Source organism: Panthera onca, chromosome B3 (assembly GCF_046562875.1).
Source record: "Panthera onca isolate mPanOnc1 chromosome B3, mPanOnc1 haplotype 2, whole genome shotgun sequence".
Classification (NCBI taxonomy): Eukaryota; Metazoa; Chordata; class Mammalia; order Carnivora; family Felidae; genus Panthera; species Panthera onca.
This window is the reverse complement of record NC_138344.1, coordinates 65,211,492-65,236,795: the sequence shown is the minus strand read 5'-3', so window position 1 is coordinate 65,236,795 and position 25,304 is coordinate 65,211,492. Positions and strand designations below refer to the sequence as shown.

Here is a 25,304-nt window from a genome sequence, read left to right as displayed (position 1 = left end):
ATATACATATATATGTATATACAAGCTTGGATACACATCTATATTTATTTCTATATCTTTTTGGGTACATAGAGCAAAAACATGAGTTCATACTTATATCTCTGTCTTAATCCAAAACCACAGGGTTCATTCCAGTTTTCTTCTTTCCTTATCTGTAACTTTTTCTCTACCTATGAGAAACCTGACTCTCATTATTTATATAATACTTATCTATTTGTTTATTTTTAGCATACATGAGGAACTTTCAGAAATATGTATCCCTGTAAGAAACACATCTAGTAATGTGAGTACAGTGTTTGTATACAGTTCTTTTGGTCTTTAGCCTTAGACTATTCAACAAGACACTACTTCCTTAGTTATGTAGGTTAGTTCTTTTCTTCCTTTTCAGTGTGGTTATGGTATTCATTTGAAAAACAGTTATACACTTTATTTGCTATCGCTTGCATTCCACTTTGGGTTCCCTATATCCTGATAAATTTTAACTAATTATCTCTTTGGAATGTGAACTCATACTATGGTTCTTAAAGTCAGAGCTATACAAAGTGGTATTCTCAGCAAGGTGCCAGACCCTCTTCATTTCTACTCATTCCTGCTCCACCTTTCTTCTGCCACTTTTTTACCCAGTCCTTCAACAGAACCAATCTTTAGTTTCTAGTTCACTTTTCTCTCTTTTCCAGAAATGTGTAGATATGTGTATAGTTTCTTATATCCCCTTCTTTCTTACTAATCCTGACACTTTTTTTTTATTTTTATTTATTTTTTAGTTTCACATTTCTATTTAACTTCCAGTTAGTTAACATACAGTATAACACTGGTATCAGGTGCAGAATTTAGCGATTCATCACTTCCATATGACACCCGTGCTCATCATAACAAGCATTTCTATCTTTGATATACATTCTTTTCCCATAAGGTTTGAAAGTTCCCTGAAGATTTCATAAACTATCTGCCAGACCATTATCATCAGTACTTCAAGTGGCCAATGACCCTGTCAGACAATGTCTCCTTATTTCAGATTGATTTTTGTTAGCCCTAACTCTACTAAAGCTTTGTTATTATTATTTATTTTATGAGAGCTTTTGTGTCTCTGTGTGTGCATTTGATTTCCTTTTCAGAGGCTGTTTACCACCCCTGAGAAACATCACAAAAACACTGTTTTCACTAAAAACAATTAGAAATATCAGGTTTCATTCAGCTCCAGAATTCAACTTCTTGGAAAGGGGCAGGTAGCACATGTGTTTTCTGTCCTTGACCACAACTAATCTAGTCCTTAGCATCCATGGCATGCAGCTTCTCCACTTCTACATGGCTATGGGAACAGATTCTCCACAAAGAAAGCAGCAGGCACACCATCAAATGACATTTCATTCTTTCTTTAATGATCCATTTCTTTGCTCTTGGAACAAGTCTGTAAAGATTACAAGTGTGTCTCAGGGGAAAAAAATAAAAGTATAGTAGAGCCAAAACTTGAGCAAGTTCACAAAGAATCATAAGGGGGTGGACGAGGTATTAGAATATAAATAGAAAGTACAGTATTAGCTCCAAACAAATGCTTTCAAAGTCTTTGTGTGCACTGACAGCTTCAGATATTTGATGTAAATGAATTTTTCCCTAGAAACAATGGAATCTGTAGCTTGTGGTGGCAGTGTTTCTTTTCTAAACCATGCTTTTCTTTTCTTTTCTTTCTTTTTTTCTTTTTTGTTCCTGAGGTGAAAGCAGAGCTAACTTAGGTATGTATTTGCATCAGAAAGACTCCCCAGCAGCATCTATACTAGTCAGTGATCATTTTTTCATTATTTTAGGTACCTACTTGTTTGCAGTTTTTCTTTTTAAGCACCCCCCTTCTCCTCTCCACAAAGCACAAACACAGTTACTGTCATACACAGATGCAGAGACACACTCAAATGATGATGGCAATTGGCACTGCCACTTTCATTGAATATTACAAGGTGAAGCCTGTGTCCACACTATCTGTGTTTTACGCTTGTTGAAATCCCATCAATTTGTGAAAATCTACTCATCTCCATTAATGGCACCTCCAGTTATGTAGGTACTTATGCCAGAAATGTAAGAGCAATTCCTGACACCCCCTCTGGCCCACAGAACACCCCCCCCCCAATCAATCCATCACGAAGTCTTCCGAAATCTCTTTATAAAATATATCTTGAATCTGTCCTCTTTTCTTGTTGCTGCCATTCTAGTCCAAGCTCTTTCTCTTGCCTGCATATCTGTTTTCCCCTGCCCCTGCTGTAATTCCACCTCCACAAGAACCAGAATGATTTCTTGAAATTTAAATACCATGCCATTTTACTTATTAAATGTCCCCTGCCCATCCCCCACTGCTCATGGCTTTTTACAGGTACTTAGGATAGATTCTGAAATCCCCACAAGACATACAGGAAGTTGCAGGCTGTGCCCACTGCTAGCCCCTCCAGTTTCTTTCACTCTACTTTTCTCTGGCTCTTTGGGTTATAGCTGCCCTCCTTGTCTATCAGTTCCTAGACAAATAATCAAGCTTTTTTCACATCTCAGCACCTGAAAAGTTCTTGTCTCCCTCTTTTCATCCAATTCCTACCAATCCTCCAGGATGCTTCCTCAAAGAGTTTCTTTCTAACTCCCAATGCCAATCTCAATTCCTTGGTATTTTTCTGACTTTGCTGTATCTTCCTTTAGAACAAGTGCAACTTCAAATTACGTATTTGGGTGCTTGGTTTTGTATCTTCTCATTCACTATATATTCCAGAACTGGCACAGTGCCCAGCATATGGTAAATGCTCAATAAATATTTGTCAAATAAATTATGTTAATTGTATGCACAACCTCAGACCATTAACTGCACTGTTCAGGAAAAATCATAAAAACTGGTGAATTATATATTATTTTCTCCCAAAGCAGATACATTGGTTTTCAAATGAACGTCTAACAACCCGCCCTCATTACCATCACCATGAAGTGCCTCCTACTGAACTGGCCCACCTACCTCTCTCTTTCTGCTTGATACCTTGTGAATAAGCAGTGGCAGTACCCACTTTGGAGGGTGATTTGAAGGATGCCTGGAAACATGGTCAGTTTTACTTCCACTAGCAATACCATGAGGTCCTCACTTTTTGGCTTATGGCATTAAAAACTCCCTGCAGCAAAACTGTTATTTGGAGAAATAATATGTTAGCCATTATTGGCGATTATTGTCACATCCCAAGACATAACGGTCAGCTAGCCAGAGACCAGATGTTCAAGGGAAAGAAACATAATATGGGTACGTTTTGATTGAGATGAAGAACTATAAATGCCAAGAAACATTAAGATATTCACTTGAGGTGGGTGTAATGAGGAATTTGAAGAGCATTACTTCCCAGAGAACCTTAGGGGTGGGTTGCTAGGTGCCCTGCAGAAAGCTGGATCATGGAAGAGAAGTTGAAAACAGTGGAGATGGACATATATGGGGACAAGAGTTTAAAAGAAGCATTAATAAATTAAACTTCTCTCTTTAGCCTGACTTTGCCTGTCAAACTTCATCCTCACACAGAATGTTAGGTATTTTTTTTTTTCTTGAGGAAAACTGGCAGGCTGGATCTGAAAGACACAAAGGCAGTAAGCATGCAGTTATGGTTCCCCAGGTTGTCTGTGCTGGATGGTGAGCTCATACTTTCACACCTGTCTGCTTCCACCACCGTGCCTGTGGTTAGTGCTTCTGTATTGGCCCGCAACTCCTGGGTTCCAGACCCGAGATAGCCTCATTTGTCCTGAGCAGGGACCTACATTTCTGTGTGTCTGCTTCCCCAGGCTGCTTCTCAGACCTCTAACTTTGGACTGAATATTTTCCTGTGAGGGCTTGCTTTGAGTGTTCCTCTCCCAGGACTCTATATTGACTTCTCAGAGTTTCTCAGTATAATGAGTCTGTTCTTCTTCCTACCATCTAGCCTTTGTAGAACTTATAAAATACTTTCAAAACTATTTTCTCATTTAATCATTATAGCAAGCCTGTGAAACAGAAATGCATTTTTAAAAAATGTTTATTTATTTATTTTGAAAGAGAGAAAGAACAAATGTGTGCAAATGGGGAAGGGGCAGAGAGAGAAACAGAGAGAGAGAAGGGAGAGAGAGAATCTCAAGCAGGCTCCTTGCTGTCAGCACAGAGCCTGACACAGGGCACAAACCATGAAATCATGACATGAGCTGAAATCAAGAGTTAAAGATGCTTAACCTACTGAGCCACCCAAATGCCTCAGAAATACATTTTATAGATGAGGAAACTGGGTCCCTTTCACTTTAGGTTGACTTCTCTTTTCTCTTTGCCCGGACTTAATTATTGTTAATAGAATACTAACTGACTCTGATGATGCAGATAATGGCTCCTTGGGCCAGCTGCCAATTTAAAATGACTCAAATGGAAAACGACTAAAATAAGACTGGAATGTTCTAGAATACTCACAAACCACAAATCTGTAGTCGTTAAAGCCACAGAAAGCTGGCCTATGTTGAGAAGGATTTAGCAGGGTATCATGATGGTGGAATAAAAGATGGTAATAGTGGGCACTCAAATGATATTGAGGAATTTTTCTCTAGAACATTCAAAGAATCGGGATGTGTCTTGAGTTGGCATTCTGGTCAAAGAGAGTTTGGTTTCAGTGAACTGTCATCTAAAGCTGAAATTAGCTTCCGTTATTTGCCAGGGTTTTAAATTCAGTCCAGCAAGTGACTCCAGGCTGTTTTGGCCAACATTACAAACTTACCACTCTTCCTCCATTGGGCTCGGGGCAGGAAGCAAGTGTGAAGCCAGCCTTTCTCTATCTGCTGGTTTTTGCATAAATGGGGATTGCAGCAATGATACAGAAAAAGACCAGGCATAGAAAGCCAGAGCAAAAATAGTACACTTAAAAAACTTAGTGGGTATTTTCTTGGTGATTTCACCTTTGAATCTAATTAAGTTCTCTCTAGGCTTTTAGGCAAACATAGCATTTTCTAAAATTACTCCAAAATTGCCATATTCATCAGCATTCTTCTCAAGTAAGTTGTATATATAGTATACATACATATACAAAATTATTTTATATACTGAAAAGTCCACATGTAACCATGTTTCCTGGTAAAGATTCTCCATGTGCTCTTTTGAGATTCCTTTTATACAAATACAATATCTTCCTTTTAATATTTGCCTGCAATTGCAGAGGGGATTGGATTTTTTTTTTTTTTTTTTTTTTTTTTTTTGAAAATACGATGCTGGGATTTCCCTGTACTTACGCATCCTTTGCATCTGAAGAGCACTTAATATCTTTCAGATTGTAATATATTTACATTGTTCTTGGCATTGCCATCCATTTGCTGGTTTGAGGCACAGAGGTCAAATTCATCTGAATTCCTTCACTATAAAATGGGATAATTAAAACTCAGAAAAATTAGGTGCTCTGAAGCATAATGAATCAGCAGCAAAGAGGAAGAGAGTTCATTTATTTAGGGCTTGCCATATACCAGATATAAGGGCTTTCTTACGTTATCTCATTCAGTCCTTACCACAACCCTGTGAGATAGGTATTATTCCTGCTTAACAGACAAGGGAACTGAGGCTCAAAGGGATTAAGTGATTTACTCAAGATCACACAGTTAAGTGGCAGAGCTGAATTATAATCTAAATCTATCTGTGTGAGAGCCCTCGTTTCTGACACCATGCACGTGGCCTCTTAGATCTGAATCAGGACTCTACCAAGATTAAGTGTTTTCCTCAATCTGTCCTTTGGAATACACAATCCTTTAAGGCAACTCTCACAAATGATGTTCAATAGCAACCATGCTGTTGTCTGTTCCCTGGTGGTGTGTGCTAACTTTAATCTGGTTTCCAAGTTATGTGTTCCTTGCTTTTCTCTAGATTTACTCCAGAAATTGTGTAGAGGGAGCAATGGGAGTTGTGATTTGCTAGGTCATTAATATCAAATCAGTGAGAAGTACTTTAATTTGTAATAGAGATACTAAGTGCTCTCCTGAAAGTGCACGGCTTTAGATTCCAGAGAAAACTGTTATCTCTGATACATCTAGGTGGTAGTGCTTTCTGCGCCCTAACCCTTTCCTAGGACAACAGTCCCAGGGAGGAATTCTGGCTTCCAGAGCAATGCAATTTGGGTAACAATACAAGGGAAAGCAGTGAAACAGAAGCTTGTTTTGTTCACTTGGAATTGGACAGATTTTGAATCTGTATTTTCCTCAAATGGCCACAACTGTTTCTCCCACCCCTCACAACTCTTCTTAGGATGTGACACTAACAACCCCTCCCATTGAGAGGTGGGCTCTACAGTCACCCTCTGGAATCTAGACTGACTGCTGGCTATGGCAGAAGGGTGCTCTGTGGCGTCCACACTTAGATCATTAAAAGTGATCATTTCCGCCTGGTTCTTGTGGAATGCCCATCCTTGGAAACAAGTCCCCATGCTGCAATGAAGTACAAGCAACTCGTGGAGAAGCCCGCATGGACAGTTCCACGTGGAGAGGAACTACTTCACTTCCTCAGCTCTGGCTGAGCTTCCAGCTGACAGCTAATGTCAACTTGCCAGGCAGGTGAGTGAGCCAACTCAGAAGCAGATGCCTAAAACCCTCAGGTGAGCCACCTCAGCTGATCTGTAGCCACCTCAGCTGATCTGGAGAAATACAAGCCTTCCCACAGTACCCTGCCCAACGTGTAGATGAATGAGTTCAATAAATGATTGGTTTTTGTTGTAAGCCACTAGATTTGGGGGAAATTTGCAAGTGGAGCAGTAAGCAAGGCATAGACATCAAAAATAATGGAACATCATTAAAAAGTAGATTCAGTATACAAACAGCTTTGATAGGTAAAGGCATACTCAGGTCTCATAAATTCCTACCATTAAACACAGAAGGAATTTTGAGTTAGTTCCTTGCCTTTAAAGATGAAATTTATACAGTTGTGTGTTTGGTACAAAATGTCCAGTAATCATGTCTAGTCAGAGAGTTTATTCCTTTGAAAAGTGCAACATATACTGAATAGGCCATGGGCTCCGGAGAAAGAGAATTCTAAGAAGATAGAAGAAAAGGAAAACGTTGATAATATGGCATGAGATTTGCATGTGCATAAATGCAACAGTAATGAGAATGTCATTTGGGGATTATATCATTCTGTCTTTTTAAAAACTCAAAGATATTACACAAGTTGTTTAGTATAGCAACATTAGCAACATTAGAAACTAAGTTTTTTTTGTTGTTGGTGTTATTGTTTTGTTTTGTTTTTATTACATTACCAGCAATCCTGTGGTAACTTTTCATAGTTAGAAGTTGTTGCTCCAAAACGTTGTTCTATTTTGGCCCATTCCTTTTCGCCTTTCCTCAAATGGATCCTTTCACTTCCACTTCTCCATCATTCCTGGTTTCCAAAACTCTAGTCAATTTTTATTACATTACAGCTAAAATAATCCTCAAGTCATTCCAACCACTGTGTTGATATTATTCATTGATTTCCTGTGAAATGTCCTCACCATTTCTCACATTTATTGTAATAATAATAAGTATTTATTGAAGGCTTACTATGGCCCACGTATCTTGAGTGGTCTTCCAGGTTCTTATTCCTCTCTGCTTCTCTGTTTTTATCACCTAAACTTAAATTCCTTATTTTGTAACCTCCATTCTTCTCTTGTAACCAGTCTTCCCTTACATCACCCAGTGGTTTTCCTTTTAACCCCCAAGTGTATTTTTAAAATGTTGTTTTAAATTGAATTCTATTTAATTCTATTTAGAGCCCTCCCAGGTAGCCATCTCAGACTTACTAGCCCCCTTTATTCAATCCTCTAGCATAGTTCTTCCTGTTTGCTTCTTTCCTACATAGTCTGGCAATTACTGGAATCATGCAGTAATTCATCTTGTTTGTCTTGTCTCTCCAAGAAGAATTTAAATTTAAATTATATTTCCTCAAAAAGAGTCTATTGGTTTATATTCTTCTCATTTGTTCTGTAATGTGGTCAATGACAAAAGCATGCGACAAATACTTAACAAAATGGAAAAACAAATGTCTTTATGATTAATACGTTGAATTTGCAAGTGAGGGCTATTCTACATACAAGAAAATAGATTATGGATATTAGAAATGGGTGTGATATAAATGCATTCATTTTAACACATCTTACTTCTTATTAACATATTTAAGTGTGGGTTGTTCTGAACGCTTCAATATTGTAAGGCATCTGGAGAAGAAGGGATCTATAAAAACCCTTTAAAATGTAGATCAATAGAAGATGCGGTACTTAAATGTTTAAATTCTAGAATAGTTACCAATCTCTTTAGACTTTCTCATCAATAAAATATGCAGATTTACATGAATACGTTATTTGGAAATTATCAGTAATAAGATACTGCAGAACTATGAGCTCATGGAGGTTATAAACCGGTTATTTTCCATCACTTATAGATGTGGCTCACATAATTATCCTTCCTCACGTTTCACCTTATGTATTCTCATATATTAGAGGGCTTCCCAACAATCTTCCTGTTTCCTTCTCATTATGTAGAGTTGCTTTTCTGTGTTGCTGAAAATGGAGTTGAAAAGAGGACAAGCATTGTCAGCTGGTGATGTTAATTGCCTCCCACAGCTGGAAAAATGAGGCAGAGATGGGTGCTCAGCATATGCTTAATGCTAAACCCCTCCTCCTTCATCCAAATGGGTTACAGAATTCCTGCTAATGGTCAACACCCCAACTTGGAAAACCATGAGTCAAAACACACCTATTGCTTGTTATCTAGTGAAAGGGACACTTTGAGAGCAGAACCAAAAATAAAGAATGTTGAACTAGCTGTGTTCTTCAATTTCTTGCATAACTGAGACAACTGGTTTCTTTTGTTGTGGCACAAAGGGAAGCCCAGATTTCACAGTAGCTTTTCTTAGGATGGGTCCCTCTGCTATGAGAGTGGAGAACTGTGTGAGCCCCAGGTCAGCTTTTGTCAGGTGGCTTTCTACTGTGGCCAGAGTAACACTACTGTAGCTCATCGGGTAGCTCATCTGGAGGCAGAGGCAAGAGATTCCAAGTCAGTGTAATCTGCCTTGGACCAGAAATTGTAGTATTGATATGATATCAGGGGAGGACTAGATGTAATAAAGGCTGATTGATTGACACTTTGTCCTTATGCCACATCATAATTCATGTAGTTTAGTTAGTTCTGATGGGTACCTAAGCATAATCATTTAAAACTCCACTCTCCAATATGGTAACTACTAGCCAGCTGTGCTACTATTGAGCAGTTGAAATGTAGCAAGTTTAAAATGAAATGTGCTGAGGCAGCCGGGTGGCTCAGTTGGTTAAGCGTATGACTTCAGCTCAGGTCATGAACTCATGGTTTGTGAGATGGAGCCCTGTGACGGGCTCTGTGCTGACAGCTCGGAGCCTGGAGCCTGCTTCAGATTCTGTGTTTCCCTTTCTCTCTGCCCATCCCCCATCGTGCTCTGTCTCTCAAAAATAAATATTCAAAAATATATAAATAAAATGAGATGTGCTATAAGCAATGACTTAGTTCAAAGAATGGATGTGATATAATTTTTAATAATGAATGAGTGTTAAAATAATATTTTAGATATACTGAAGTAAATAACAGGTATCAGGAGAATTAAATATTCACCTGTTTCTTTTTTGCACTTTTAAAGTGTGGCTACTAGAAAATTGAAAGTAATATATGTAGCTCACATTTTATTTAATGGGCAATGCTGGTTTGGAGATTTCTAGTAAGGCAGACCTGGCTTTCACTCCTGGCTTTGATCCACTGAAGTTACTTGATTTCTCTAAGTCATAGATTCCTTCTTGCATAATAATAGTACTTAGCAGGGGTGCCTGGGTGGCTCAATTGGGTGAGTGTCTGACTTGGGCTCAGCTCATGATCTTATGGTTTTTGGGTTCCAGCCCCATGTTGGGCTCACTGCTGACAGCACAGAGCTCCCTTCAGATCCTCTGTCCCCTCTCTCTCTGCCCCTCCCCCACTCAAGCTCAGGCTCTCTCTCAAAAAAATAAAGTTTAAAAAAAAATAATAATAATCACCATACTGTTTTTGTGAAGATTAATTGAGATAATGTTAGTAAGGCACTTGGCAAATTAACTGGTACAACATAAATAATGAATAAATGTTTAAATAAGAGCCTAAGGCTAATATTCCAGAAATCTAGATTCTCTTTTGATCACTAACCATTCATGTGTCATTGAAGGAGTCACTCATTCTCTCTGGCTCTCAATTTACTTATGTATAGAACTATAGGTTTCTATAAAATACTTTAAATTGATTCATTCAAAATATTTTGTCTCTCACAGTTCCAAGAACTAAGTTTATCAGTGTGGTGGCTAAGATGTGTGTTGCTTAAAGGAAGACCAAACAATGAATAAGATATTGTAGTAGAATTCCAGTTCTGTCTGCTCAGTTTGCTCAGTTCCCCTTTCTGGAGACTTCTTTCTCTGCCATGCCCTTATAGTCAGAGCACCATGTTGATATGACAGGTCTGTCCCCTGGTCACAGTTGATTGGTAGAGGAGTGGGCATCTGTCTTTCCTGGGAACTGCGTTTGAGACAAGGAAATTCTAAATCGATGTGGCTTATTCTTGAGTGGAGGTGATGTTAACTGGAGAGTTATCAGTAATGTCCATTTCTAATTCTGTGAACTGGGAAATAGAGTTAGTCTATGGTATCAGCAAAGAATGAAGCAGATGCACAGAGAAGCAGAAACAAGAGGTAAAAAAAAAAACAAAAAAAACAGGACCTCTTGGTTCCTTATGATGTTCCAGTCCTGCATTCAACTCATTCCTGAAAATGGGCTGCATCCATTCCTTATATAGTGGGAGCTATGCCCAGGCACTTAAAACAAAACAAAACAAAACAAAACAAAACAAAACAAAACAAAACAAAAGTCTCTTTGCTGATGTTATTTCAAATAGATTCCTTTATTGACAACCTAAAAAGTTTTAAGTCACTTGGACGTGGTCCTTATTATCTAAGCTCATGGTCTAATGGGGGAAACAGGCTCACAAACCAGTCACTTAATACACTGCAAGATGTTACAAGAGACCACAGTGAGAAAACAAGATGACTGGTGGACCTGGGGAAGGTGTCACACCAAAAGTAGTATTTTAGGTGAGTCTTAGGAGAATGAAGGGGCTTTTCCAGAAGCAGAAGGAAGGGAGGACATTTCCAGGCAAAAGCAAATATAGAAACAGAGTATGAAAAAGAGTGTTCCATTGAGGAGATAACAAGGAGATTGATTACTGGATAAAAGGATCTATTGGGATCTTTCAGGATCTCAATTTACTTTTAATTCTAAGAATTCCTTAGGAATATATAGGACAAAAAGGTAGGGGGACAAACAGTGACCTTGGAGTAAGGACACTTGGCACTTGTCCCAGCCCTGACATGGATTAACTGTATCGCTTTGGGTAATTTGTATCACATCTTTAGGAACCGTTTTCCTCATTTAGAAAATGAAAAGATGGATACATTATCTCAGTGGTCCCTTTTAGCTCAAAATTCTGTGATGCTGTAAAAAATCAAATACAAAACTTTGTCACTGCTGACAAAGCATTTCTACTGGATTTGACTGGGGCAGTGATTTAATTTAGATATGTTTCCTTTCCTGTCAAAACAGTGCGATACGATATATGCCACATCAAAGAAGTCTTGGCCCAAAGACTTATTTCATAAACTAGGGAATTATGAAAGTGAATTTCAATAACTAGCCTCATCCCTGAGCCTAACATAGTTCTCACACTTTACTTTGTCCACCTGTGCAATGGGCCCAAAGACATTTATCATATATCTGGGTATTACCAAGACAATGAATGGTTGAGTTCCTTGGAAGAAAAAAAATGACTCCTATTTGACTATGAAAAACAAAAAGTATTTCCCATGAGGATGTCTCCGAGAATGCTTTTATAAAAATTATGGTTATTTAAAACTACCATACAAGATGGTAATAGGAATGGCAGACATGCAAAAAATCACATGCTTCCAAGTACAGTGTATTTCTTTCATGTGTATCCTTTATATTCCCTTCTACTTGTCTGTGGATATCACTAAAGGGAATTCTTATTCTTTTTTTCACTACACACCTGGATGGTCTTTTGACAGCTTAGTCTTTGAGGCTTCCTCTGTTTACAGCCAAGGACAAATACTCCACGGGAACAAGCAATACACATGCTCTTTGCTGGACACAATTATTATCAGGCATGGGTGTAATTGCTATGTGGACTGGGTTCCTAGCCAAGAGAATGGGGATTACAGGCATAGGCGAGGTTGAATAATAATTACAATCACGACCATGAGTAGGAGGAAGAGTAGAAAAGGGAAGCAGCACATATCTGTGACTATTATATGTCTAGCTCTATGTTTACTACGTTCTTGTGAGATCTCTCTCAAAATATATAGATGCTGAAGTATGGGTTTCACTGTTGGTAAAGTACTATGTTTCTTGATTATCATAACCAAGAAATCAACTAGAATCCGATGGTTTATGGTGAAATTTCCTGGTACACAAATCCTATTCTTATCAGCAGTGTCCCCAAGTTGTAAGGTGATGTGTCCATGTACATTGTTTCATCTTCTGATAACTGAAATGTTAAGTGTGCCATAACGTCCTGTCCCCACGATGCCAGGTAATTGAGCCACAAGTGTGAAAGCTTCCCAGCCTGTCATACTTTAAGCTTTTTCAAAGCATATTTTCATGTTATTACATATTACAATTTATTATTTTTATCAGAGTGAATCTTACCAGACAAATCTTTTGGTTAGTGTTCATAGTAGAGATGATCTATATAGTATAACTAGCTTTGATAATATGGACAAAAACTAGGAAAGCATTTGAGAATTTAAGAGACTAAATTTAGAGACCAAATACATACAAGTATGACTAACTGGTAAGTGGCATACTTCACAAATGTGGTTTTTACCAGGGTTATCAAAGTATGGAAAGATACAAAATCTGAAGCAAAGTTTAGATAAACAGTGGGCAATATTCACAGAAGAGAAACACTTCTAGAAGTGTTAGAAGCAAAATACAAGGCCTGATTGAAGAAAACAATTGTTATGCTTCCATTTGTGTTATGATGTGATCTGTAGATAACAAATACTCTTAGCCACCTGTGCGTGGTTGATACAAACAGCACTTTAAAAATCTGTATGAAAGATTTAGATATTTGTTTTAGATGGCTTTAGTTGGTTTTAGTTTCCTAAAGATGAACTACTGATGTTATAAGTTTGGAAAGGTTTCTGGGAAGACGTTAAAAGTTGACAGTCCTTCAATTGGTAAGGAAAGAAATCTATACTGTGCCAGATAATACACTGTACTATTTCAATATACATTAGTTTGTTAAGTTCAGATTGGTTAAGTTGCCAAACAATTACCCAGTCAGTAAGCAACAGAATCAAAATTCTGAATCCACGTCTAGCTGACTTTCCTTATATTTGGGAGGGGAAGGCAATTCTTATTGAAGGACTTCTAAAATCAGTAGCCATAGTTATTCTACTATATCATAATGAATTTTTAAAATATGCCTTTTAAGGTTGCTGATATATATGTTTATGAATTTCTAATTACTCTCCTGTCTCCCACCATTCCTAATACTCCACCCAAAACTATCAGGGTTCTCAAAGCATGGGATAGGAGCCAATCAACGTTCATTATCCACTTCATGCAGCCAATGGCACACAGAAAAAACAAAGTGTAGACAGTAGAACTAGGACAGCAAGTAAGCTTACTGTAAGGAGAAACTGCTTAAAAAAAAAACCCGAAGGAACTTTAACAATCTGTTGCCACTAGATATATAATATTCTCTTTGCTGAAAAGAAATTGTCAGGAAAACAAGAGAAGGGACTCTTGTATTGGTAGAAGTTTGGCTTAATGGCATCTAACACATTTGCCAACTCAGTGAATTAGGGAAAGAGATTAATCACTATGAAAGATTATAAAAGCACAACACTTTACAATTTTGAGCCTCCTCATCTACCATTTTCCCTACTGGTCACCCTACTGCCCATCCAAAGTCATAAGTGAACAACTGCTGAGTAGCACTGAACTTAAGACATGAGAGGTCTGCAGGCCACAGGGGACTACTGATTTTTTTGAATATCACAAACAATATCCAAGTATCACAAACTTTATTCACAATAATTATGATGCCTCAGGCATTGATATAAGTGCTGGGTGAAACAAAAATGAGCCTTTCAGTGTTCATGATCTAGTAAGGAAGACAGACATGAATAACCAATGGAAAGAAATCATGTTTTTACAGGGCTCAAGTGGAGAAGGCAGTAAAATCTTAATTCTCAGACTATATCTACAAAACTTCTTAATTCCAGGAATGCCAGGAGCACTAAGCCTCAGTTTTTTTTCTCTGTGCAATGCTCATGGTGATGGTAACTTTTTTTTGCCAAATTACTGTGTTGCAAAATACAACCATATTATTTAATATAGTACTTTCTGTAGTCTTTATCAAGAGGAAAGAATTTGGTCTCAGGTGAAAAAAATGGAAGAGAAGGAAACTATCAAACAAAGTTTTAGAAATAATCATTCAAATACTTCCTAAATAGTGTTTCAATATTCAATTTAAAATGTAAAGTCCTTATTGATAATTTTAGAACTACAAGTATATTCGTTAAACCCCTTTGTTTCACAGATGATAGAGACCCAGAAAAATCAAGAGAATTGCTAAAGGCCACCCAGCTAATGAGTGGCTGAGCCAGGCTTGGTTCGATTCAGACCTGACGCTTGTCACAGTGTCCAGATGTCTGATTTCCTGTCTCAGGGTACTAGGATTGACTTGCTTTGCCAGATTCAAAATGGAAAATGAGTATGGCAACAAATGTTTACATCGGTATTTTTATGTTCTCTTAGTTTCTTTTTAAATTTCATTTTTTTTCATGTAACACATTGACAGCTGAGTAAAGTGTGATGCATCTAGAAAATAATCACTAAGTGTTACTATATATAAGCACATCTCTATAGAATTTTGTTAGTGAATGTGTGATCAGGTACCTACTAACAGTTGTTAGCAAAATAAGGAAAAAATATTAACTGAATCCTATATTATATAATATCTTTGAGGTTATCCAGATTTATTTCTGTGACTATAAATATATTCATACAGATTATCATGTATTCTTAAATTGGATTTCCTTAGTCTTTGCAGGTGGAGGTCAATAAAGGAGTAAATTTAAATCTAAATCATGACATTTCTAGACAATATAACATAATGAATAATATATTGAATAAATATACATATAATATTCCTACCTTCATCTCTTATTTTGATTGGTTTGTTCTTGATCATACCTGAATGAATTTACTGGTTCCCCAAATCCAAGTAGAAAATTTCTTATTTTGGGTCCATCTTCCTCAAGCAGCTGTGGTAAACCTTTCTCCTGATGCAGAAAACACACATAAGACAACATTAATATTAGTGACGCACTCCCAATAAGCAAATTCCCCAAAGGTTAGGTGAAACTCTACCACTGTTTTCTCATGTTCAAGAAAGCATTATCTGCATGAAAGTTATATTTTTTAAACATTTCTTTTTTAAGTTTATTTATTTTTGAGAGACAGAGAGAGCAAGAGAGAGTGTGCATGGGGGTGGGAGAGAGAGAGAATCCCAAGCAGGCTCTGCACTGTCAGCATGGAGCCTGATGGCGGGGCTCAAACTCTTGAACTATGTATGAGATCATGACCAGAGCCAAAGTCGGACGCTTAACTGACTGAGCCACCCAGGTGCCCTAAGGTTGTATTTTTAAGTGGGAAATTAAACTCTATTATCTATCTATCATCTATCAATCAATCAATCATCATCTATCATTAAATTCAGAACAAATGGCGAGCAGGCTTGAATATTCCCTGAATAGACAAAACCAGTTTAATCATACAAAGCTTAATCTAGCTTATTTTTCAAGGCCAGCTTGACCTGTGTTATTTCTTGCTTATGCCTCTGAAAATCATACACAAAACTTAAACTTTTTTCCAAGGTTGATATGAGATAACCACTGATAAATTCCCTATCATTTAAGGAAACTCTGATATAATAACAAATCACTGTAAAGAATAAACAGTCATTGCTTCCTTGCCATACAAGTGGCTTTGTGACAATGTTGTAGGATTTTTTTACCCTAATATCCAGGGTTCTTTTTCTTGTTACTTGGAAGAATGAAGAGGTGGACACAAAATGAGCAGCAGGCAAAGTTTATTAGGGTATAAGGTTAGACAGTAAGAATAGTATGAAAGCTCTCTTTACAAAGAGGGGCCATTTGAAAGTAAATACCCACGACTATAGGCAAGTGTCCTTGTTTTATAAGGTTCTGGCCAGCACGCCTTTCCCTCCCCTTGTTCCTTCTTAGGTTCTACACTTACTGGCTGGATAACTCTAGGTGCTAGGTCATCATACCTGATTGGCTTGACTCCACTGTGTGAGAAGTCAGACTGGTCATACTGTCCCTCGTATGACATAAATTTTATGGTTTACTTTTTTTAGTTAGGTATTTTAATTGTCAAATTCCTGAGGGGCTCCTGAGAGGGAGTAGGAGGTATCTGTTACATTCTTAAGAGGAACCTTACCCCCAAGGGGGTTTGCTATAGTCAACACTCCCAGCATTTTTCCAAAATATGTGTTTTTCCCCACCCAGAAACCTCAGGTCCTAACCTTTCCCTCTCTGCCTATTTTATCCTACCTTTTCCCTACCATAACAATATACTCCTGAACATCATTGCATATTTTGGTTTGAGTGCTCCGTTTTGCAAACCATCATTTTGGTGTGTAAATGATTAATTTTTACTAATCACTACTTCAGTAATTCATTGGTTTTACATCTGCTATTTGCAAACTTCTATCATCATCTTTCTATCTATCTATCTATCTATCTATCTATCTATCTATCTATCTAATCTATCTAAACATCCATTCATCCATCCATCCATCCACTCACCCATCCATCTCTCTCTATCATTTTCAAACATTAGCATATGAGCTACTCTCAGTAACTTGCTTCAGAAGTGATTAACTACCTCAAGCTATCAAGACAACATTGTTTGGGATTACTTCATTTTTTTAAAATATAATTTATTGTCAAATTGTTTTTCATACAACACGCAGTGCTCATCCTGGGATTACTTCAATCTCAGGGGGAGGGAATACAGACATACATGAAGTGCAATGGATTAGCCACTGAAGTGACCATGTGACCTTCTGATGGCCAGCTCTACCAAGAACATTTGTATTATCTGGCATTTCCTGGACTAGAGATCACAGACCATGTGAAGATATTTGACAAACCATCATTTTTTTGGTCTGTATTTTAAAATCTATATGTATGGATCAATATTCAAAACTTTTTAGGGTCACATTTCTATGAATTAATCTAGTGTGTATGTGTGTGTGTGTGTGTGTGTGTCTGTGATGGGAGTAATGACAAATATCATCACTTCATTTATTTTCTGGTTGATTCAAAGAGTCTTTAGTCCCTGGGCATGCTGCAGATCACACTAAAGCACACCTGTATACAATTAGGGGGACCACCTATGTCATTAGCTAGACTTGGTAGAGGTCCAACTTGGCCACCTCCCAGCAGCGTAACTTGTTATCTACTTCCTTATTAGGAAAATGAGGACGAGTATTATGAGGACTGAAAGAAATGATGTGTTTGAAGTACTCCCCAAATTCCTGGCACACAGTATGCACTTTATAACAGTAATAACAACAACAAATTATATTCTATTAACTCATACCAGGATGCAGTCATCAAGGCTACCAAACAATGATTTTAGATTTTTCCCTATTTTCTTCTCCACAAAAAGTGAGAAGTTCAAAGCGCAGGGTGCCACAGGCAAGTGTTGCTGTCTCCTGCCTGACTAAAGAGACTGTCGTGTAAATTCCAAAAGAAATTTCAAGGGATGTTCTTCTAAAAGCAAACTAGCTTCTGTGGGCCCCATCTGACGAAGTCATGGACACACAAAATTCCCCCTTCTATAATACTGCTTTGCTATATTGATTGCTTTTACTAGCTTAAGCTTTTTGAGTCTGTTACTCTTTCATAAATGTTGTTAGTGTTTGGTGTACTAGATGTTAAATGGATAGTACAGTATATTGATTCTGAATCTAATTTTGGTTTCCAGGGTATTGAGGATAACTGAATCTGGCATTTAGAGCATTCCGATGCTGCATGAGAATTTTCAAAAATATTTTTGTCTGGAAAAAAAAGACATTATAAGCACATTTAAAGAGTGCCTAGTAAAATTAAGTCTATGCAATTTTTTTGTTATTGGAGATATCATTAGGCAGCATTGAAGAACTAAATTTATTCCGATAATCATTACAATGATGAAAAAATTCCTTGCTTCAATAATTGATTTATGCTTCATTTAAATGGACAGAGTAGTTCCAATATAATTTCTTATTAACTCTAATGACGAATTTTAAAGTAGCATGACTCTGAAATAAAGATGAAAATTCTCCATACAACTTATTGCATTTAAATGGATTTAATATTTAATATTTAAAAAATCATTTGATGTAAATAGCCATCATGAATCACTGCAAATATACTAAGATGTAATTAAATGCTTTCTTCTTTTTAAATGCATCTACTTGTTTCATTATAAATTATTTTTGTTCTCTTTCTTCTTTTAAGCTGTGGCATTACTTTCGAAATTATTCTTAATTATGAAATCACATCAATGCTAAAATTTAGCACATTTCTAAAAATATGTCCTCTTAGGCAAATTCAAAATGATTGAATTATTGCTTAACATTTGCCTTTATCCTGAAATTGTTTAAACCATGTTAGTAAACACTCAAATTTCTAAGACAGAAATCTGCTTTTTCCTCTTCAGAGGGGGGCAAGATCCTGTGCTTACAAAGCTTTCAGTGGATAAATTGTGCACACAGAGAAACTACTCTGTGACCTTGCTCTGTACTTGAAACTTTCCAGTGTGACAGTATATGTCATCAACTGGAAGTACAGACAAGATTAATATAGTTCCTATTGGCTACATCCAGAAATCAGGCCCTTAGGAGCTCAGTGGTTGGAGCAGCTTCCTAGCAGTTCTAGGGTCTGTTCTTAAATACCGTGGAATTAGGAGGTCATGTAGAATTATTTCAGGTGTGGTCCCCATCAGAAGTGTGGGTAGTGTGGGCTGTTAGCAGATTCCCTTTGGCCCTTAAGAATGTGACCAATCACACACACACACCACAAACACCAACTAATCAGAACAAATTAGAATCGTGAGGCATTATCTAATCCATACTCCATAAAAAAAGAAATGTATTTTGAATATGCTATAAGGTGTCAGCAGAGAAGCATACCTGCCTGATTTCACCCTGAAGCATCGAGGACTAGGTAAAGTCCTGAAAAAGGAGCCAAAAGACCTAGTTTAAGTTCAGTAACTTGAGAGGGAGTCACCTTTTCTTCCGTTTTCTTATCTGTTACAAAAGAGTGTTTTCAGAGAATGGCCACATAACCTAACGTGGGTTAAAATTAGGATGGTTATATTTTTTTAATCATGTAAACCAGGACACTTTGAGACTGAAGGAGGGACATACTGATAAATATACTGAGATAACATGCAGGACTATCTTGACAAACAGAGGATACATTCATTCTAGGTACAGAAATTTTAAAACTAGAAAGCACGGTTCAATTATATGATATGATAATATAATGGTAGTGGTGACGGGATCTGAAGTCCACCTTCCAAACCCAATTTGACAAGTATACTAAGCTTTTCTGTGACATCATGGGAGGGAAATTCATTGAAGTTTACAATGGTTTACAAAGGAATATATGTATTCACCAAGTAGGTATTTGGAAGTAGGTATTTCTGAAAAAGAATTTCTTGACCAAACTTTTTAGAAATTTATGTCTCAAAGTCATATAGAATAGTTTTTGTTTTAAAGATTGATCTATACTATTTCTAAAGTAATAATAAACAAAGTTCCTTTCTCAATTTTTCCTTTCTTTAAACCAGCCTTTCAAATCAGAAATGATGGATGAGGATATCTTTGTACTTTCCCAGTTTAATAGAGCTCATAGAAAAAAAAAGTTTGTATGCTATTTTTCAAGGTTATTATCATAGTTATTATTAATTTTGGCCAAGAAAATGAATCTATTGAGTTGAATAATCTTGATGTTTAACTAGAGAAAATAATTTTTCATTACCAAATTTTCTTCTGTCTCTGTTGTGCTTGGAGAAGAGAGAATAAAGAGGATAAAAATGCTATATTTTTGCAATTGTTCGATATACTTCCAAAAACAAAATTTTTTAATATAATTCGAGAAATGGAAAGTATTATTTACTGCAGTTTGTAGTATTTAATCAACATTGTGCAATGTGAAAAATTCAGATCAGCTACAGTGAAGCTGGCTTTTTATTTTTCAACAAAGCTACTATAAAAGAAGATTTTTATTCTTTTATGACATTATAGTATTAAATTAAAATGTTAGAATCAGTGGTATCAGGAAATTTTACTGGCTAACTTATTATAAGACCTATACTCCTAAGAATCCATAGGTGGCCTAAATTTAGGATTATCTATTTGACATAAGGAACATACTAGTTTCTTATCACATAGTGGAGGATGATGTCAATAGGAAAATTGCCTTAGCATATACTGAGCAAAGACTAGCAAGAATAAATTACATTACCAAATACAAGAGAGATGACATTCATCTTCTTGATTCTAAACCACAAATTTAATAACAGTTTTGGCATTGCAGATTCCTTTTTACTATAAAAATTAAAAATCATTTAAAGTAATATACAAAAGAAAGACTAAGTTTATTTATTTAAAAAAATTTTTTTTAACATTTAATCATTTTTGAGAGACAGAGTATGAGATGCAGAGGGGCAGAGAGAGAGGGAGACACAGAATCTGAAGCAGGCTCCAGGTTCTGAGCTCTCAGCACAGAGGTGGATGTAAGGCTTGAACTCAGAACCACAAGATCATGACCTGAGCTGAAGTCAGATGTTTAACCCACTGAGCCACCCAGGTGCCCCTAGAAAGACTAAGTTTAGAATTCAAGAAACTCTTTCTGTTAACTTCTAGGACTCAATTTTTCTTCTGAAAAAGCCATATCTAAAAACATGGCTACAGGTGTTAAGAGTTGTCACCTGAATTGTGTAAACACTGTTATTGGTCAATCTAGAAAAGGCATCATCATTGATATTTGAAACTGGATTAGAAATTCCACACTTTTAAAAAGGAGGTGGTTATAGTAAACCATACATTTTATAAGTAGGTACTATTTTGTAATTAGGGTACCCTGGGTAACTAAAAAATGGCTTATACTTTTTGAAACTTGTTCTCCAAAATAAATCACATACCATATATATTAGAACTTATCATCTCATGTTGTTTTTGAAAAAAGAATAAAGCATCTGCATTTTAAAGTATGTTTAAATTATAAAGGATAGAGGATACAGGCATAGTTTTGTGACTTCAGTAACCCTTGAAGATTTTGTTTACATTCAGAAGAAGTCATAAAAAAGGTGGATTTTACAATTTTTTTCCTAACTTCAGCTTCATTTTGCCATCCATTCATATACACAGTGATACGTATCTTATAATTTTTTCACATAACTATAAATTTGGATACAGAAACACAGCACATATTTAGAATAGGTTTTATTCACAGATTGTATTTTTCATATTTTTCTGCTCTTAATTTTTTTCTGTTCTTAATTTTAAAAGCAGAAAGGTTCAACATCTCATAGTTGGAATACTAATAACACTAAGATAATATTAAATTTGCTTTCTATAGGTAGCCCTTTATTTAAAAAAAATATGTGAAAGTTGTGAGGAAAAATTTAAATTGTTAGACAGCAGTGAATACAGATTCACAGCCTTCTCCACAAACCATTACATACCAGCTAGCATTTATTGAGTATTTACCAATTCCTGGCACTCTGTTCACTGTTTTCTCAGTAAGGATCCAGTTGTTTCTTGCCCAACTTTATAAGGTTGATCCAACTATTATTCTTTTTTAAATCTCTTGTAACATTTATTCATTCTTGAGAGACAGAGAGAGACAGAGTGCAAGCTGGGGAGGGGGCAGAGAGAGGGAGAGACAGAATCCTAAGCAGGCTCCAGGCTCTGAGCTGTCAGCACAGAGCCTGACTCAGGGCTTGAACTCACAAACCGTGAGACCAAAGTTGGATGCTTAACCAAGTGAGCCACCCAGGCACCCCTGACTATTATTCTTTAACAGATTTAGACATTAAGACTCAGAGAGGTTAAATAACTTGCTCAAGCCCCACATGCATTAAATGTTGGAGCTTGCACTAATTCTAATGCCTGAGCATTTGACTACAGTAGAAGCCATCTTATGAAACCGAATTAGGGCCAGGAAGCAATCAATTAAAAGAAAACATTTTAGGAGAAGAATCATACATAGAAAGTTACAGACATATATGCCTAAGTTCCTCTAACCCATACTGTATTGTTCACATTTTTGAGTTTCAGTACCTTTAAGTGGTACAAAAACACTTGTAAAAGAAATGTAAATAAATTTCTATTCTAGACTTTTACAAATTCTGTTTCTAATGTTTTATAGTTGTCTCATCCACACTTAAATGCACAGCAATTACCTTTTGTAAAAACCAATTCATCTTTATCCAGTTTAACACATTCATTGTTTTGATTTTGAGAATGACTTTCTTTACATAGTTGTATTTAATTATTTCATGTATTTATTTAGTTATGAAACTACAATAACCACTATGGCTTAAATAGGATTAGAGACGAAAATAATATGCCTTAGGAATTATACAACTCAACTGGCATTCAACACATGGACATTAGTTTGTATGTTTTTAAAAAATAATGAAGACTCTCCATTTTCTTTCTGGCTGCAGTTGGGCTGTGCAAGCCCTTGTTCTTTATGTAGTATTCTTAGAATATCTCTGAATGAAAGAAGTTGTATAAATGCAAAGTAGGAAAAAGGCAATCTCAAGATTACAAGCTGCCCCAGTGTGATAATACATAATCTAAGTATTATGATTATGAATAACATGTGCTCTTTAAAATGTATGTATATATAACTATATATATACATATACATGTGTCTCTGTATATATATGTACTTTCATGCTTAGATTTTAAATATTTGGGGCAATTTTTATGTGCTTTTATACTTTCCTAAAAGTCTTCTATTCAAGCATTAAAAGCATGCTGCAAAAGCATTAAGGGCTAAAAAACATAATCAAGTGAATTATGTTTCTTCATTCTAACCATGATATTCTTGAAGATAAAAATATTTAGCAGCCTAATACAGAGCAATCTTTGTCATATATTACATTAAAATGATGTGATAGTTAAAACACATTTTAACAAAGGTATATATTTTTGAATTGATAAAATAATTTGAAATATGTCAACTCAAAACACATAATGCTGATTACGTTAGTGAATAAAACAAAGACACATTTATTTTAATAAGAGAATGCCAGGCCTGAAGTCACACCTTCCCGTGCATCTAACAGTATTCTCATTTTATCATATTTTAAAAATCCACACCTCATATTCTTCTGTTACCTTATATGGATGGTGCTAATGACACACGTAGTAAACCTTCTCTTAGCTTTGTAGTTGAATAGGATTTGTTTAATTTCAGCTGTCAAATAATGTGAAGAAAAAAAAAACCAACACTGTGGTAACCCTAGGAGTTAAAATATGTTAGGATTATGAAAGTAAATGTTTCACAAACAGCAATAATTTATTGATCACATTCTTGGCCAGCATAAAATTAAAAGTGCAGAGTGTGCTGATTTGGGAAGCCTGATGACTACACTTTTTGAGTGCTTAAAACAAAATTTAAAAGTGTCTTTTTAAAGCAGGTGAAAGGAAATAAAAGGTTGGGAATGGTGCCTATTTTTCTGACTATATGTCAACAGGGATCATTCTCTATGATGTTTCACAAAATCCTTTTTCAGTGAATTATTTTTTACAATTATTTTTAAATTTTATTTATTTATTTTGAGAGAGAGAGAGAGAGAGAATGTGTGAGAGAGCAGGGGAGGGGCAGAGAGAGGGAGAGAGAGAGAACCCCAAGAGAGAAAACCCACTATCAGCACAGAACCCTACTCAGGGCTCTGTCTCCTGAACCATGAGATCGGGACCTGAAACAAAATAGAGTCTGATGCTTAACCAATGGAGCCGCACAGGAGCCCCCTTTTCAGTGATTTAAATGACAAAAGAAACCTCTATGTTTAATCATGAAAGCAATAAAGGTGTGAATAAAGTAAAATACTCTCCCTTGTCCTTTCTTTTTAGTTCTAGTCCCTTGAATATACAGTATAAATGATTTGCTGTGCTTATCAACTGATGAGTGTTCCAAGTCGTGTCCTCCATTGGAAACTACCTCCCCCAAGTTTGCACCTCTTCCCGGGGTTTGGCTAATCACTGACTCATGTGAGGATACAAAATCCCCTCTGCCTCAAGTTTGGACAACTCTGAAGGTTTCCTTGGAGTGCAAGGATTTTCTCATGAATTTGATGAGGCCTCAAGGGCAAGTTTATTTTGGTCAGCTTGTCCCCCTGCCCACTGCTGCATCCCTCACTTCCTTAGGACTGGATCTTAGAAGGGTATCTACCAGGAGCTCACCCCAATGAACCTTCTGCTTGCAACATCTTGTTCAGAGAGCTCAAGCTAAAACAACATGAATGTTTATGTGAACTGGCATGTTAATAAATGCAGAGAAAAAGGTACCAAAAAAGATACAGAGCAAAACGTTTATACTACATAATCAAGGGTATATAGGAGCAGAAAAGTCTCTGGCAGAATGTGTACCAGACTGCAGATGATAGCAGCTACCTATAGGGCATGGATTTGGACCAAGGGGAGAGAAAGAGTTTCATTCCTTACTCTTTACATTTTGAAAAAGACTGAGAAAAAGTAATGATGGAGCTATAAATGATTTTTCCATTCTATTTTTGGCTTTTCTATGTTTTCCAAAATTTCCACAATGGACATGTATTAATTATATTTCATAACCAGAAGGCAAAATTTAAGGATCTCAAGAGTCTGTCACTAAGTGGAATAGTTTTGAGGATATCTTTAAAGTGTAGGTGCATTTTTTATGCCTGTAGATTGTTACAGACTTGTACAGTCCCCAAAAATGTTGTTCTGGAGCAAGGTGCAAGAGATCACCAACTTCTGCCTCAGTGTTGGTTTGCAGGAAAGGTCCTGGCAACAAGTATTTTTGTATCTGAGTCAGGCTCTCCCATTAGGGCTTCCTACCTACATTTATGTTTGTAATACATCTAAAGTTTTTTTTAACGTTTATTTACTTTTGAGAGAGAGAGACAGGGAG

General features: G+C 36.5%; 1 protein-coding gene across 5 annotated transcripts in view; it reads right to left on the bottom strand.

The window, feature by feature from the left end:
* LOC132669294 (uncharacterized) overlaps nucleotides 1-25,304 on the bottom strand; it is a 609,352-nt gene that overhangs the window by 53,555 nt on the left and 530,493 nt on the right. For all 5 annotated transcript variants that reach the window (XR_013556249.1, XM_081795889.1, XM_081795890.1 and 2 more), the window contains one exon: nucleotides 15,289-15,377. Coding sequence is in view for 4 of the 5 variants with exons in the window: in XM_081795889.1 (XP_081652015.1) it covers nucleotides 15,289-15,377 (89 nt within the window). In the remaining variant the exon portion in view is untranslated. The remainder of the gene's footprint in view (nucleotides 1-15,288; nucleotides 15,378-25,304) is intronic.